Below are 18617 nucleotides of genomic sequence, written 5' to 3'. Positions count from 1 at the left end.
GGGTGAGGTGGGGCTGTAAGAGTGGAAAAAAAATTCACATGGGGGTTGAGTGGGAGTGGCATAAGAAAGGTTTTCTCATAGGTATTTGGTTTAGTTTGGCCCTGCCGATGTCTTTTAATTTGAGGAAAGGGAATAAAACACTGTTGGTGGAAGGTGTTTCCCTATGGAGTCCAATTTATATGATACTGAAGTTACGTTCTTCTTCCTGGAACAGTCCACTAACACACCTCTTTATAAGGGCACAAGTTCTTGTATTCCAAGGCAACCAAAAGCCCTTACAGCCTCACAGAGAAGTACGTTTTGCCACAACATGGCTTTGTCTGTATAAATACTGTAATGTCACTCTTTCTATAGGTTGCTTTATTGTTCTGCTGAAAACTGCAGTAAAACCCTGTCTGCTATTATTAATTACCTCTAAAAATCTCCTGCTTCACACTAATGTGGTGTGACCCACGACAACAGTAAGTTAGTCCAATCACATGTGCAATGTTACCCCATTCCTGGCAAGATCAGGTACAAAATGTAATTACAGCAATATTCACCACTGTATTTCAATGCCTTTACAAGAAAAGAAAAGTGGCCAACTAGAATTGCTATCGAGTAAGCTGTGCTAATTGTTATTTAGCGGTCAACAATTTAAGCATACATTTTAAGATTTGTTCTTTAATCTGGAGAATGACAGAATTACCCATTATTTCACTGCTCTTATCACCCAACACATACAGGGCACCGTGTTACAAACTTCACATGCCTTACAACATGCCTATTACATATTTCTAGTAGTATTCCACAGAAAAATGAGATCATATTCCTGGGATTTCTCTTTTGGCCACACCCTGATGTACCCAATCATGCCCTATTATGCCCCAAATCCCACACATTTTTGCACAACCCCTTTATACACTACTACCCAGGACTGTCATTTCAGCAGCAGTTTTGGAAATGCTGCAGCTCTGCTCTCTGGCTCTAGCAATGCCTATGTGGTAGTTTTTTACATCAGGCAAAAAGGTATGCTTCTTTTGTTGGCACACTTTCTCTTTTCTTTACCCTGCAACCATTTAGGCCCCGGCATACTGTAGTGCTGTGACACAGAGTTTCCTTTATCTCCCGAGCTTTCATTTTTTGACTCTTATTATAGACAGTGATTGGAGAAGAGAGGTACAGTTGTGCTTGTAAATACTACAGTACCATCTACTGGTACTGGTACTACTACAGTACCATCTTTTTTTGGTTGCACCAAGATAGAAAAGTTATGCACCTGTCCTCCACCAAAAGCTCAAGACAGAATCAGTATGGTAGTTAGAGATGTTTTATTTCAGAAGTATGGCAGGTATCATGAAGAAAGGATTTGTGAAATGTCCTCACCTATCAGTAATGGAGTTATTGTCAATATGGGTAAAGCTTAACTTTTATTATAAATATTACAACAAAACCGGCCATTAAAGAGATCAATACAATGCGCTTGGAGGGTTTGATGTGTATCAGTGGGGATGTTTGGCATTTAGCTGGGTCAGCAAACTTATGATAAACAGTATGCATGGTATGGATTTTTTATAAATGTAGTATCTCCACAGCTACCTTAAAAAGCACATTGTTTAACTATTACAGCTCTGGTCTCTGAATTGGAAGAGACCAATATAGACTGACCAATGTTCAAATAATTTGTCCCATAAGTAGTAACATGCCTCCCCCCATTAAATTCTAACCTACCCCACACCACCAGGTTCCATTTCCTTTTCCCATTTTGAGCAAAATTAAAAATTAAAAAGTAACCAATGCATGTTTTGTTCTGTGTAATAGCACAGCGTGCTTTATTGATTGGTGGCACAGCGTGTGTTGTTGTTAACTGGAAGTACCAGCGATCTTTTTTTTGTTGAGAATGATTAATGCACTCTAAAACATTAGAACTTCTCACACAACACTTTAGTGTTCCAGCTAATGATTTTTCACTTACCTTGATCGATAGTGCATAATCAACACTAATAACATCTATGCACACCATGAAAAGTCACAGCTACAACATAGCTTGATTCCGACAGCCATACCAAGACTCATGTTGCCATTTTTATATGTTAAGTCACAAGGGATTTATATGTGATTCAAGTGTACATGGGAAAGAATGTTTTTATTTAAACCCCAATGATATATTATGAAAGCCACATGTAGGGGTTCAGTCATTAAACTTTTTGATTGAAATTGTTGGACACTAAACAAAGATATTGCTGAGGCCTTAAAGGACAAGTAGTCGATATATTAGGCACCATTCAGTGAATTTATTCACCTAGTTTTTTCTCCTCTGTGTAGGAAAAATTGCACCGGATCGGAAAAAATAGTGCAGCTCCACTCAAACATCTTTCTAACCTTTCCCTGACTTAATGATTTAATTCTTTTTTGTCTTCTTTAAGACAAAGCGCCATCTGTATACAGGGATTTCTTATTATTTTTTCTTCTATATAAAACCTTTACATTGGTTATGTTTTCTTTTTCAAATGTAATTACTAGCTAAAGAGTTAAATGTCTGGTTTTGTTTTTACTCTAGAGGACAGAAAATCAGAATGGAAGCTCAACCAAGGCAGAAAGTGCTTGGCTCTTCAGGATATGGTATGGCTTTGATCACAAGTATCCTTTCTGTAATTATACACATGCCAATATCTTATCTGCCAATATATATTTATTGATTACTTATTTAAATTACATATGAATGCAAGGATAATAGGACATGTGATTGTTTTCTTCTCCTACAAATTCATTTTTATTCTTCAGCAACAGCAACAAAAAGGTTCCTGTAGTTTCTATGTTACCGATAACCCTGATAGGAATAAATCCACCCCTCCCCCTTTACCTTCAAACCAAGCTGGAAACTGATTTGGAGTAATTTTAAGTTCTTCTAGGTCATTTTGAATTTATAAAAAGGTTTTGGTTAACCTTGACATCCAGTCTGCTATTGTTTGCAATTGCATATTTCTTTTCTTTGTAAGATTTACTTATTTTAGTTTGGAGTCACATTATACAGGAGTTGTACAAAGCAATTAACAGGTGATAGATGGTTTCCAGGGCTGAGCAGAAATAGCTGAAATTCCAGCAAGTAACTTTCCCATAAACTCCTCTAAAAATGTATGTATGTATGTATGTATATCTTTATTTATAAAGCGCTACTTATGTATGCAGCGCTGTACAGTAGATCTGTTTCCAGGAGAAAGGAGAAATAAGTCTCATTTTGGTGGTGATTTTGGTATTTATGGCTTCAGTGTGGCTACCTCAATTGAAAATAGGTCTGTAAAACTGTTCTGCAGTAATAAAAAATATGGGAAATATGGAAAATCCTTTTCAAAAGAGATACTTAGGGGGAAATGTAATAAAAGTCGGTAACTGAAATATTATTCGCAATGCGATAATGTATGCCTCTGTACGAACAAATTTGCCTTTGCATTACTTTTATATGGGCTTTGCAAACACAGAAACTGTTTAGCAACTACTTCCAATAGTGGAAGAAAGTTTGCAAATGGTATTGTTTGCGACAGTGTGCAGTGTATGTAATAATGAAAAAGTTATGCTTGCTCCAAAAGATTACGCCACCTTCAAGTATGCCTTAAAAGTTTGCAATGTGCAATAAAAATTTGCAATGCAATAAACAATTGTGAAATGCTAACTTTTATTCTTATTTGTGTGCATTATTTTTCCTTTTATTACATTCACCTATAAGAGGTTGCAGATTATGCATGTTTATAGTCCTTTAGGGCTTATTTATGATTGCTAGGCACGTGTAAATGGAAACAGAATTGCACCTATAAAAATTGGACATTTAGCCTGACCCCCACTCTTAGTTACTGAGAACATTTCCCCCTTCACTGACACCTATTTACTCTCTAAATTCCCAAGCCTGGATATAAAGGGTTAGTTTGAAGGAGTTCCTGATCCTTTCCATATAGCCTAGGGTTGTGATAATAAGCCTTCTTGGGAAAGGGATCAAACTCTGCACCACCCATACAGTGAGCTTTGGACTATGGTCCACATTAGCATTCATATGTGTAGGTCCAGCATTTGCAATAGGGAAGCATATGGTAAAAAAAAAACCTGATTTTTCTCTTTTTTTTTTTTTTTAGTTTTGGACCATTAAGTTCCTTTATAAAAGTAACTTTTTTTAGCCAAACTTCACAAAGCATCCTGGCACTTAATACCTCTTTCATATAGTATTTCTATTCAACATGGCCTTGCCAAGCTACTTGATCTCATTAACTGGTTGAATCAGATGTGGGTCAGCACATTTGCCTTGAGTCACATTGCTGTTAAAGTTAATTTGCTTATTAGCATTTATGGCTGCAGCTTCTGCTGTATTGGATTCATAATTATAAAAATAATGCAAAAGTCAATAGAAACCTTTGGTGAAGTTGTTTAACAATAACCAGCTAGACATCATCTGGAGATTAGCTTTAGAAGTATTTAAAGTGATACGGACACATAATCTGAATGTACATTAAAAGTTCCCTATAGGCCATGTTGATCATTTTTTGCTGATAGGGCTACTTTTGTAAGTTACTGCTACTTGAAGACTGTTTTTCTAACCTGACTGTCCCTTCTCTACCTGTCAGATCAACTAGCAATTATAGACTACTGCAGCACAAATATGGCAGCCCCCTTGTAGAGGAACAAGGGGGTTCAGATAGGTAATGCAAGAGAAGTGGGCAAATACTTTTAAAACAAAACTATAAAGCACATGCAAAGACAGTGTTATGATACATAAAGTATACAATTTTTAATTTCTGGTGTCAGTATCTCTTTAAGATGACTGTCTAACTGTGCACTGTTAGTCTGTTTCAGTAGGTACAAGTGTAGGCAGTGTATATTAGAAGACTAAATGCATTCTGATCTGTTTTCCCATTCTGTGAGAATGACACAACACATGTATATTAGTCTGCATCTGTGAGTGGTTTGTGCTAAACCGAGGTGACAGACAGTGATGTTTTCCTCAGACGGCTCTAAGTGACACATTTTGCATCGTGAGTCACCATTTCTTATTATAACCTGGGTACGAAAAAATAGCTACTTCCGCGACACTCTCTAAGTGTGTCACCACTTGTTTTCTGATAATCATCTTATTACAGGAAAAACCAAGCCAGCCACCTACATACCTTCCATTTCCCATCACTTCCCATCTCTCCCATGGAGCCCACCCTCCTCCCTCCCTGTATTCTGTTCTTCCACATCACTGCCTTGACAAGTTCAGACTCTGACACACAAATCCATGGCTGTCACATTTCGGTGGCTAGCTTATTCATTGCTCAGGGACTCACGGGTTACCTTTTCTTAACCCCACACAACAGTGCTTTATATATTCTAAAGAAATGTGTTTTTACAGCCTCCTGTGATTGTTAGACCTGTTCATAACTTCTCAGTATTGAAAATAAACAGCAGCTCTTCTTACTGAGAAGGCACATAGAAATCAAACATTATTCTTTAGATTAAATGGAATATTTTGCACTGTATAGTCTGAGATTCAATGTCCATTATAGATGTTTGTGCTTTGCAAGCTTTAAAGATTGGAGTTGAGCCAACAACTCGCGGCAAGTAAGGTTACTGAGGAAAGTACTACCATGTGTTTTGGACTAAAGGGGCCATTATACCTTTATTTTTAATCTCTGTAACTGTCAATGAAAACATTGTGTGGTTGATTCAACCCAGTTTAGCAACCCCTGTAGCCCTCCTAATGCATTATAATACCACAACAAGTAAAAAGGCCAGCCACAAAGGTCTGCAAATGGAATTCTCCATGCCAGGGCCAACTCTGTGGGGTCTTCTTCTGTAACCTTTAAGAAGACCGAGAGCCTGAAATTATTTAAGACTTGTATCTCACACTGTAAGCATACGTTTTATTAGCTGCACTCATATCCTCGCTTATATGTAATAAAAAATCAGATGACCAGTAAATACTACTTGCAAATTGATTAATGTACATCAGAGGTTACTGGGGGTGTCAAATAAGCACTGTGATTGGCTATTTGGTAGCCTCTGTGTGGACTGGTAGCCTACAGGAGGCTCTGTTTGTCACTACATTTGGTTTTTATGCAACCAAAACCTGCCTCATAAGCACCAGCTTTGAGGCCACTGGGAGCAACATCCAAGAGGCTTGTGAGCAGCATGTTGCCCCTGAGCCACTGGTTGGGGATCACTGCTGTAGGTGATTAGAATGGCAGCAAACTTTACACCTGTAGCCAGCTCAATATTTTAGTACCAATTTTTTTGTCTGGTACTAAGGATGAATGAAGAAAAGAAACAGTGAACAGATTCAACAGCTTGTTGTAATTTAAATAATTGTCTAAAACAATTCAGATATTGTTTTACAATTCACAATCGCAGCAACTTTACCATGCACAATAGCTTCCTACAGAAGTGTGTGTTCTCCTGAATATATACCAAAGTCACTGATCTTGATCATAAGGGAAGCATTACTGGTACTGTCTTAGTATAAACACTGCTAATTCCTTTCGGTTTGTTGGTATTGATATTATCTCAACCAGTGGATCCTGACTCAGCAGTGCCCAGTTTGTTTTCCTTAGCCAAGTTTAGACACCCTTCATCATTCAGATTGGTCTCCCCTCGTGCCTCAGGTATCAAACTTGGATGTGATTAAGCCAGCACGCGGGCAATCATGCATGTAAACATGTGACTATGTGCTTTGCCACAAAGTTTGCTTCTAAGTTTATCAGACTTGGACTGAAGTTGTAGGGAACATAGCCTTGCTTTACCATACTAATACTGTATAGAGAACTTAGTATTAAGTAGTTTAGTATAGAGAATTTAGTATTAAATAGTCTAGTATAGAAATAAAGAAAAACATGATACCAATATGATGCTCATGTCTATGGGATCACACCCAGGCTGCATGTAAATACTGGAGGGTTCAGTTCAAGTGGAAGGGGAGGCTGATATTGGCAGAAGAAAATGTTTAGAAAAGGGGTAGGAGAGTGGCAAGAAAAAGGGAATAGATTATAATAAAGCCTGTCGTTTGGACCAGTTATGGTTAGTTTTTATTTATATTTTTCAGAGGATTTTTGTGGTAGTAAGATTAAAATATTTAATTATAGCAAAAGCCAGCACAGGAAGTGATATGCTCCTTGAGTAATATAGTATTTGTTTATTTTTAAGGTAATCTAATAATGTCTTATCCAAAATGAGAATTCTTTTCCACTCACAGTGGATGTTAAGGAATTATATCCTTCAGTGATTTGTGTTTGCTGCCCTTTGTCAGTACAGATGAGTTCCTTGTAAAATGGAAACTGCTCTTCCTTACCTTCAGCCTCACTTACTGCCATTCTATGTGCACTGGAATGTGTCATTATGCTTTGTCCACATACGTAGCGTAATGCTCACTATGTAAATTCTAGGTACTGACCCATCTGTTTGATGCTGTTCTGCAATATATCAGTGGTTTCTTTTGGAAAACATGTCACATAAATCCAGAGAGAACAGGTGTAACAAGCAAGCTGCGGTTTACTGTAAACGTCAGCAGATACATAGGAAATCATTTTTATTACAGTATCCCAAATTACAAGCTAAGCAGGTAGGAGTGAGATGCTCTGTTTGCCACAGGCAACAAATAGATGAATTTCTGTTTTGATTGCCACAGCCAGGAGCTAGCCTATTTATTGTTCATATTGCCAGAGGCAGGAGCTATATCCCAGTTATTGTTCAGATTGCCACATCCAGGAGCTAGCCCAGTTATTGTTCAGATTGCCACATCCAGGAGCTAGCCCAGTTATTGTTCAGATTGCCACATCCAGGAGCTAGCTCAGTTATTGTTCAGATTGCCACATCCAGGAGCTAGCTCAGTTATTGTTCAGATTGCCACATCCAGGAGCTAGCCCAGTTATTGTTCAGATTGGCACAGCCAGGAGCTAGCCTATTTATTGTTCATATTGCCAGAGGCAGGAGTTATATCCCAGTTATTGTTCAGATTGCCACATCCAGGAGCTAGCCCAGTTATTGTTCAGATTGCCACATCCAGGAGCTAGCCCAGTTATTGTTCAGATTGCCACATCCAGGAGCTAGCCCAGTTATTGTTCAGATTGCCACATTCAGGAGCTAGCGCAGTTATTGTTCAGATTGCCACATCCAGGAGCTAGCCCAGTTATTGTTCAGATTGCCACATCCAGGAGCTAGCCCAGTTATTGTTCAGATTGCCACATCCAGGAGCTAGCCCAGTTATTGTTCAGATTGCCACAGCCAGGAGCTAGCCCAGTTATTGTTCAGATTTGCCAACTGTCATTAGTAAGTCTGGACAGTTCCAATTCATGGCTATGAAAAGTGGTCAGTGTTTAGAGCAGACCTTGACAATGGCTATGAAAGCAAGTGTATGGAGTGGACTAGTAACAAGAGGACCAAAATGTCCTAATTTCCAACTGGGAACTTTGGGAGATATATATTGTGTAGAATTTTATGCGTAAGCAATTCATTATTCATAAAGCGCCAACATGTAACTAAAGTAAAATATGTTATAATTTAGTCCCTGCACACAATAGAGTCTATTTTTATCAGATGCCAGGAAGGAATGTGGGAGGAAACCCATTGAGGCATAGGGAGAACATTTGTAAACCATCTGTTTATAATTATTTTTTTCAGTTCCTTTCCTTGCATTTCAGTGCTTAGGTCAGTGGGTGGGTGGAACTAGTACAATATTATTCAACTCACAGTGCTATAACTTAGGCCAAAGCCTGTTCCCTTTGCTGGACTAAAACTTCTGTTCTACTGTTCATCCAACAATCCCTGTAATGGCACATTCCTGTGCGACACCAAACAACTATTATATGTTTCCTCATTGTGTTTTTTTGTGCTTGGCATTTTGATAAACAAACACTTTGTAACTCCCCAGTAATGGAAACTTCCTAGGCATAAAGTTTTGCACTGATTTGAAAAAGAAAGCCTCTTTACTGGATGTCAGTGTTCCTGAGGCAATAATGTCAGTATCTGTCTCTCACCTCAGAATATTAATCTTTTTTTTTACAAGAGCATCATTACTCCCTTCTTGATGAATTCTCTTGGAAGTTTATAGCTATCAGCAATTCAAAGTACCACGACCTCAGATATTTCAATTACAGATGCTAAGCTCAGGCTGGCAAAAATTATACTTAGCTTTGCCTGTAACAGAACTGAGCTAACAGATGATTCTTTCTTCATATCCCTTAAACTTGCTTAACCTGAAATAAATGCCGCATCAGTCAGCGCAACAAAATGACTTATTAGCCACCAACACATGTTTTATTGCACAACACCAATGGGTTCTGATCACTTCAGTTTAGAACATTTATGCATATAATCATGGTAGCCCTGAGAGTTTAAAATCAATCCTACCAGTACCAGAGCAAACTTACACAAGCGGCTTGTACCCAGCAGGTCATTTCAGGGCTATTTAATTACTCTCAGAATTGAGTTTCAGGTCATTGACAGCCTATTTATTAATTAAAGTAAAACGTTTATCCCATGTTGAAGTTAGAGGGTAATGTGTTCTCAGGAAATGATTTGTATGTGATTTGTAATGGTTGATCTAGAACCTACAAATAAACTATTTCTAGTCAATAAATGTCCTATTTTATAGGAAAGAGTTTATTCTATAGTGCTTTAGGGAGCCATATATGGCATTTGACTCCTGTTTATCATCCTTTGTAAGAACTAAACCCATTGTATTAAATACAGCTTTTGTTTTCTGCCATATACACCTGTGCCTTTTTGCCTTTTTTCAGCTTTGGGGCAAGGGCACATAGGATGGATTGTCAGCTTGCGGATAAGTGTCGACAATCCGCCACTATGTTAAAAAAAGTCTTCCTGCATTGAATCCACCTGGGTGCAGGCACATGTAGCCAATATCCGCCAGCAAACGCCAAGTCTTGTGTTAGTTGGCAGATATCAACTGTGTGTACCTGCCCCCGGGTGGATTCAGTGTTTCTGGGTGCAGGCACAGCTAGAAGTATCTGTATTGCAGGCTGACAATCCCCCCTTGTGCCCTGGCCCTTGATGGCTGCCCCTGTGGTTACATAGCTGATTATTTCTATAAACTAGTAATGTTTTTGAAGCAAACCCAGTGCAGGCCAATGTATTATAAATGTATATAAATGCACATAAAACACATTCATTTGTTGGTGTTACTAGTTACAAATACCCCCTTGTTTAGGTTGAATTAAATGAATACGGCTTGTGCTTTAAATACAATTGCCCATTGTTTTAATCAGGAAACATCTTTTTTTGTTGTTGCTATTTAGCTAAAAAGGGAAAACAGGGCAACTGAAGCTACTCTGTGTTTGGTCCTTGAAAGGTAAATAATTACCTTCCTGGTGCACAAATAATCAGGAGTCCATTATGTACTGTTATTATTTGTGGGAATCTAATTATCTACCATAAAAGCACCAAATATGTAGTCACTTCAGTTTATCGGAAGAAATGACACAAAACAGATTTTTCATGATTAAAACAATAGGCAAAAAGAATGTTCAGCAGAAACCCTAATCTAGAACTGAAGTTGACCAAACTGCCATCTTCTGGATTAAATGGGCAAACAAGACTGCCCAGTAGGACTGCCTGATAAATCGTGTGCCATTTATAGTGGCATTTTCTGTTTCCAGAACTCCATAGAAGATATGAATCCTAAATATATTAGTTCTAGACACTTTCAAGTGAACTTCTTGGGACAGCTAAATGTTATCACTTCACTACACAGTGCTATTTTAAGGTGACTACTTGACAGTATAGACTAAGGGGTATATTTATCATGCTGTGTAAAAAGTGGAGTGAAGCATTACCAGTGATGTTGCCCAGGGCAACCAATCAGCAATTAGATTTCAACAGTTAGGAAACCAAAGCAAAGCATCTGATTGGCTGCTATGAGCAACATCACCGGTAATGTTTTATTCCACTTTTTACACAGCATGATAAATATTCCCCTTAGGTGTTTTATAGACTGAGCCGGAATAGTGGAAACAAAATGACATCATGGGGGTCTGACAATGAATTTTTTAAGTTTTCATTTCTTTCAGCTACGTTCTTTACCTAACATAGAAACAATTTCACTTGAAGCTTGTTTGGTCTTGTCCGTCTGATATTACTAGAGATCTGCCACTCACAAGATAGGATGTATTTCTTTTAAGTCTGTAATAGATGGCCTCTTCTAGGTTCTCACAGTGTTACCGGCTTACACGCTAGATGAAAGGTTTACATCGATGGCAGTGGTATCTTCTAGCCTAATAGACACTTCTGTCACAGTACAGTACACAACATGGTTTTATCTGGCTTGTTTCTGTCATTCCTTGTAGGTCATATTTCCTAATCACCCTTTAACTTTGTGAAGTAGCTTTATCCACTCTCCAAATAGAAAATACTTTCCTTAAATACCTGTCAAGGAAATTAGCCCAGTTTAAGATTGATTTGTTACAGAGTGTACGGTAAAGCTTTTTTTAAGATCAGACTACATAAGAATAGTTCTTAATATACAGACATATGTGGTAAATTGCACCAGTGCAGTTAGTCCTACCAACCAATTAGATCTTTGCTTTCATTTTATAACTTGCAGTTGATTGTTCAAAACTAATTGCTTCTTGGTTACTCCTGGCAACTGCACTCATACAATTTAGCACCTATGTTTGTAAATTAGCCTTTTAACCTTTTTCTTCACCCTACCTTCCTTAGAATTAATATTCTGTTTGATTAGGAGTATTGAAGCTACTGTTTTCTGAGATGGAATCATTGTAGTACTGTGCATTATATCTATATGCTTGCGAATATCTGTTCTGTAATGATTGGGAAGGGGGGCAAGAAATAATTCTGTTATAATGTATCACTATACAATAGTCAAAGCCCCTGTGTATGAATTTTGAGTGATACATTTTAAATATATGAGTAGTATGCATGTAAGGGCCTATATCACTAATGCCCTTCAACCTTAGATTAATTATAAGTATGGGGGAATTGATTAGAGAAATTCCAATCTCTGAGACATGGCAACCCATATAATTCATGGCAAAGGTACTAGGTACCTGGCCAATAACAACATTTTGGCACCCCCAAGTGACTTAGCCTTTCCTTCTCCTTTAATAGGAAAAACATGAAGGAAGGCTTATATTTTTATCCAGCAAAGGTGGGAACCCTACCTATGCTACCTTCTTGTACAAGTGCAATTATCCATGTTTTACCCACAATGTTAAAATATGTGCCCCTATATCAGGATACTGGTGTCTGCTGCCAAACAACAAAAGAGCAGAGATTTGTCCCAGTCCCAGTTCTGTGCATTTCCAACATGTGCTTGCTAAATAGAGGACCAGGATTTCTCCCAGTATCCTGATGGGCTGGCCCGACCCTATATATAGGTTTCTTTTTGTATGCAGCTTATGGGCCCATGGAATCATTTGTACTGGGCACAAGCTGTGGAACTGGCACACTGTTGTTCGGCAAAGTAATAGAACTGATATACAGTATGCCCCATAGAATTATAGCAATATACAATTGCCCTGAAACTTGGGTGCCAAACAGACTAAGGGCTATAGATAGCTTTAGTAGGAAATATGAATTCCCCCATTGTAAGGCCTACGGGCTCTTGTATCCTCATGCTATGTTTACCTGTGGTGTAACTGTTGTTTACATTATTTGGGGGTTTAAGAGTTTAAAGAACTAACTTGTAAAAAAAGATACATAATGCACAGTTGCACCATTAATCACCTCTTTTCAGAATGGCATTTCCTGACTTTGATGCATATCATTTTCACTATGAGGCCCATTCATTAAAGTACGATGGGCACGATTACAAAAAATTTGTATTTTTTCTAAACTTTAGAACTGTTTGTACTGTTAACGATAATATAATTTCGTGATACGTTCATTGTTCCACGAAAAAGTTGAACTTTTGTACTTTGGGCAATGATAACGAAAGTTTCGGAATTCATTGGTATCGTGACTATCTTTTGGCCAGGTTGGAGCTGCAGAGTGCCATTGAGCCCTATGGGAGACTTTCCTTGGGCCAGGTTGGAGCTGCAGAGTGCCATTGAGCCCTATGGGAGACTTTCCTTGGGCCAGGTTGGAGCTGCAGAGTGCCATTGAGCCCTATGGGAGACTTTCCTTGGGCCAGGTTGGAGCTGCAGAGTGCCATTGAGCCCTATGGGAGACTTTCCTTGGGCCAGGTTGGAGCTGCAGAGTGCCATTGAGCCCTATGGGAGACTTTCCTTGGGCCAGGTTGGAGCTGCAGAGTGCCATTGAGCCCTATGGGAGACTTTCCTTGGGCCAGGTTGGAGCTGCAGAGTGCCATTGAGCCCTATGGGAGACTTTCCTTGGGCCAGGTTGGAGCTGCAGAGTGCCATTGAGCCCTATGGGAGACTTTCCTTGGGCCAGGTTGGAGCTGCAGAGTGCCATTGAGCCCTATGGGAGACTTTCCTTGGGCCAGGTTGGAGCTGCAGAGTGCCATTGAGCCCTATGGGAGACTTTCCTTGGGCCGGGTTGGTGCTGCAGAGTGCCATTGAGCCCTATGGGAGACTTTCCTTGGGCCAGGTTGGAGCTGCAGAGTGCCATTGAGCCCTATGGGAGACTTTCCTTGGGCCGGGTTGGTGCTGCAGAGTGCCATTGAGCCCTATGGGAGACTTTCCTTGGGCCAGGTTGGAGCTGCAGAGTGCCATTGAGCCCTATGGGAGACTTTCCTTGGGCCAGGTTGGAGCTGCAGAGTGCCATTGAGCCCTATGGGAGACTTTCCTTGGGCCAGGTTGGAGCTGCAGAGTGCCATTGAGTCCTATGGGAGGCTTCCAAAATCATGCACTGAAGTTTCAAAGTCAGAAAGGTTTTCGCACCATTTACAGTCGTTCCAATACAAAAATTTCATAACTTTTGGATCGCAACCACAATATTTTTGTTTGACCACAACATTAATTTTTGCTCAATTTACGCACATCAGAAATTATTGAGGTTGCTCCAAATTTTTGCCAATCGTACTTTTAACAATCCCAAATTCATGCTTTGATAAATCTGCCCCTAAATCTTCAAACAGGGAAATTATATTACACACATTTATGTAGTGGAAAATGTTTCATACTTTACTGACAAAACCTTAATGTTGGATTTATAAAGGAATACTCTCATAAAACTATTTTTTCAAAACAATTCAGTTAACAAAGCTTTGAAATCTGTTTTTTAAAAGCACAAACAATACTTTTCGCGCACACGTCATATTAGCCATACACAACATTACGTTAGTAAAACTACTTTTTTTTAAAATGACCATTTCCCTGCAAACTGGAGGCTGCATCACTCTAGGGCAACACAGACTTGAATAAATAACACTGCAAAGTCCATATTGTGTTGCCAAAAGCTCCTGAACTGTACTTTTCTATAATTACCACCTGCCCCAAGTAGGTGTTAATTTTCGCACAGACTAATGCGATATTTAGCACGTCTATGTGTTTGTGAATCATGTGTTAGTATTATTTCTGCGCTAATTAACGCAATGCGGTAAAAATAATGCATTCGGTTGCGCGCTAATTAACGCACGCGATATACGACTCATGCGATAATACTTTTTTAACGCAAAAAAGCATGCGATAACGCTTATCGCACTTTAGTGAATCAACCCTTATGTGAGATGGCCTTACCATCATTTTGATCTTTCTCCATAACTGGCTTCCTAATAAGAAATTCCATCACTGCTGAGCATTTCTCAACTGTAGCCATGATCTGTAGGCCACTTAGCGGCACCTAACTGCTTGAAATACCAAAGCCACACAGTACTTCGAAGGGGTTATCCATGAATTTGCCAATAGGTAATCTCATTCCACATGCAAGATAATCAGATAAAGAGGATAGTATAAGGTTACTGAGGCATGAAATTAGTGCTGGTTGCCTGAAAATACTTTACAGCGCCCAAGAGAATTTTGTGCAGAGCAGTGGTACATGAATTTAATCATGCATGCCTGTGGTTCTGCTCAGGTAAAAATATTTTGTTTGCTTTCCTGGCTCATGTAGTTTTTTTTTTTTCTCCTGATTCTATGTTTTTTTCCCCCAAAAGTTAAAGAACATGTTTTCAAGTGCTTTAATGATTCAGGTTCTGTACAGTTTCTCTTGTACGATGCACTCTATTCAATAGCTTTCCCAGCATGGTTCAGCTTCAGGAAGGAACTGACATCTGAAGACTCACTTACAATGTGGAAAAAGGCAAAAAAAAGAAAAGTATCTTTTCCATAACCAAACTCTGCTGTATGTTTTGGAGACATCAGCACTAACTATGACTTACATTGCTGGTGCTGCTGGTATGTTGTATAAGTGAAAGTTTTTGTATGCAAAGGACAATTATATGGGCTGCTTGTCCAACCCCTGAGAAAATATATGCTGTTTATATTTAATGTTTATTAGAAATTAGGGAAATTATTATTTTTTTCTTTATGAATCTTCTGTAGACACAGAAGAGTAGGACACGGTCTAATTATGACATTAGCCAAATTGTTTACAAACACACAAAATAGGGATTGATCAATGTACAATTCCAGACCCCAATTTTTTTTAGAATTTGTTCTTTTTTTCAGTATTTTTATGAAAGCTAACCTCATATGGTGGTCCTTAATACTTCCACTAGGACCACCAGCAGTTTCACAGTCTGTATCCCCTGTTGTTACACTCCCACTCTGCAGAGTCAGAAGAGGGTCAACAAAAACAATATGAGTACTACCCCATGCTCATTGCACATTGGGAAACTGGCAGCAGACCCGGTCCCGGAGGAGATGTAAGGGGAAATAAGTATTGCTAGTGGGAGCCTAGGCCAGGGCACTGGAGGGTCTGGTTGCAGGTGGCCTAATTTGCACACAAAGGAGAGTGGGTGCTAGTCTAAAGGGACCCATGGAACCCGACTCGAGTATAAGCCGAGGGTGACTTTTTCAGCACATTTTGGGTGCTGAAAAACTAGGCTTATACTCGAGTATATACAGTAAGTCATCTTTCTTGGTAGCACAAAATAATATTTCTGATGGACCTGTGGCTTGCAGTTAGCACTAGAGGTACAAATAGGATTGGTAAATTAGGTGTAATGGTAATGTATATTGAAAGCTTGTGCCAGTGGATTTGGCTAGACATGCAGGCCTGTGTAATGTCCATGTTGCTGCATTGTATGTTCTGCTGTGACAAATAGGAAAGAGCTAAAAGACAGACTAGCCTTTGAGGTTTTATGACTTCCTATTGGTGTAAAAAGTCAGCCTATGTATCAATAAGGCACTCATTGACTGTTTTTTAAAAGGTCAGGAACACTGCCCTCCTGTTAGGTGTAGTTATCTCTTTACTTTGGGGCTTGTCTCAATATTTGTGTACAAACATGTTACAGGACTTTTGAATAGTATAGCTTTTTGGCCATATCTTAGACCTTCTTCAGTTGTGATCCTTACTAGAAGATACATTTTGTATAATATGGGCTGTATGAACAGTGGCGTGTTTAAGAATACAGAATGGATGTGGGATATGGACACTAAATGAACTACGCGGTATGCATTAGTTTGGGATGGGAAGGAAAAAGATAGAGACATTATGGGAGAATCTGGACTGAATTGACCTGGATACAGGCTGGCTGTGCCCAGCTTAATTGAAGAGTAGTGATGAGCAAATCTGTACCGTTTTACTTTGGCGAAATGGTGGAAAAGTCACAAAACGGCGAAAATGTTGCGCGTCAAAAAAATTGTTGACGTGGGCTAAAATTTTTTGAGATGCAGCAGATTTTTCCGTGGCAAATTTTCCAGCAGCAAATTTTGCTTTGCTTTGCCTTGAGGTTTGGTCCTATCACAATGTAGAGGATTCTTTATTGCCTTCTGCCTCGGTTGCACATGTTCATAACTGCCCAGACCCAACTGACCCAGCCTGTTGGTGAATGGAACATTCCGTTCCAACTATATACATATAAGTTGTTTCTGAGTTTATCTATAGAAATCAGTGTACTTAAATGGACAAAAAAACAGTAATAGCTTTTTAATCAAACATTAGTTACAGCATGGGAGGCTTGTCTTTTCTTAACATTTATATAATAGGGAGTACAGGTATGGGATCCATTATCCAGAAACCTTGAACTTGAACCTAGAAACTACAGGGAAGACCCTCTCCCATAGAATCCATTTTAATCAAGTAATACTTTTTTTTAAATTTCCTCTTTCTCTGTAGTAATAAAACAATAATTTGCACTTGATCCCAGCTAAGATATAATTAATCTTTATGAGGATTAAATGATTTCTTAAAGGGACAGTCATGATTTTTATGGGGTACTTTTTATTACTAAATTATACTGTTTCCATAGCAAATATTTTACTATACCATTTAAAGTTTTATTCTTGAACCAACAAATGTATTTTTTTTTAGTTGTAATATTGGTGTGTAGGCAGCCATCTCAGTGCATTGTGCCTGAGTCTGAGCTTTCAGAAGGAGCCAGCGCTACACATTAGAACTGCTTTCAGGTAACCTATTGTTTCTCCTACTCCCATGTAACTGGAGGAGTCCCAAGCCGGACTTGGATTTCTTACTATTGAGTGCTATTCTGATACCTACTGGGAGCTGCTATCTTGCTCCCTTCCCATTGTTCTGCTGATCGTCTTCAGGGGGGGGGGTGATATCACTCCAACCTGCAGCTCAAGTAAAGTAAAGTATGACTGAAGTTTATCAGAGCACAAGTCACATGGCTGTGGCACCCTGGGAAATTAGGAATATGGCTAGCCCCATGTGAAAGCTCAAAATTATATATAAAAAAATATCTGTGCTTATGAAAAACAGATTTCAGTGCTTCTCTTCTCTGTTGGAGAAGCTCTATTATCTTACGCATTTTTAAAAAACATGTTTTCCCATGACAGTATTCTTTAAGGCAGTGATCCCCAACCAGTGGCTCGGGGGCAACATGTTGCTCACCAACCCATTGGATGTTGCCCCAATGCCCCCAAACCAGGTAGTTATTTTTGAATTCCTGACTTGGTTGAATTAAAAACAAGATTTACTACCAAATAAAGCCCCCTGTAAGCTGATAGTGTGCAAAGAGGCTTTAAATAATAGTCTTTATTTGGCTCCTCCATGAACTTTTATGATGCTACTGTTGCTCTCCAAGTCTTTTTACATTTGACTGTGGCTCATGAGTAAGAAAGGTTGGGGATCCCTACTTTAAGGGATGGAGACATATCCAAATTACTGAAAGACCCCAGTTCCCAAGCATTCTGGATAACAGCTCCCTTGCCGTACCTGTAAAATAAATCCTTATAAATGTTGCTTATTAATGTCATCAACTGATGCTTAGTGATATCACATCCCACATGACTAATTGTGTGTGATATAAATGCAAAAAAATAAAAGGATCTAGAATGAACATTTATTTAATAGAATTACCAAGCGTTGGCTTCCCTGAGCCAGGACATTGCTTAGCAGAAAGCCAAGCTGACAGGTCTTAAAGCTTTTTTTTCCTCTCTGCATCCGTAATTTCATAAAGTGACAAGGGCTGTGAGAGGTAACTGCATATCTGTCTGCATCAGTATGACATTTCACACTGCTGTCCTCTAAAATGGAAAATGTAACAAGACATGCCGTGTCAGAACATAACAGGTCAAACAAGACATTATTAACAGAGGCACTTCTGTCGGAAGTTCTAAATGCTG

General features: G+C 39.0%; 1 protein-coding gene across 3 annotated transcripts in view; it reads left to right on the top strand.

The window, feature by feature from the left end:
- The window catches only part of slc9a9 (solute carrier family 9, subfamily A (NHE9, cation proton antiporter 9), member 9), a 290228-nt gene that overhangs the window by 233753 nt on the left and 37858 nt on the right, over positions 1-18617 (top strand). For all 3 annotated transcript variants that reach the window (XM_031902407.1, XM_031902409.1, XM_031902410.1), the window contains exon 14: positions 2540-2619. In XM_031902407.1, coding sequence (XP_031758267.1) covers positions 2540-2619 — 80 coding nt within the window. The remainder of the gene's footprint in view (positions 1-2539; positions 2620-18617) is intronic.

The sequence above is a fragment of the Xenopus tropicalis genome, chromosome 5, assembly GCF_000004195.4.
Source record: "Xenopus tropicalis strain Nigerian chromosome 5, UCB_Xtro_10.0, whole genome shotgun sequence".
NCBI lineage: Eukaryota > Metazoa > Chordata > Amphibia > Anura > Pipidae > Xenopus > Xenopus tropicalis.
The sequence above is the reverse complement of the archived record's forward strand: the minus strand, read 5'-3'. Positions and strand labels throughout refer to the sequence as shown.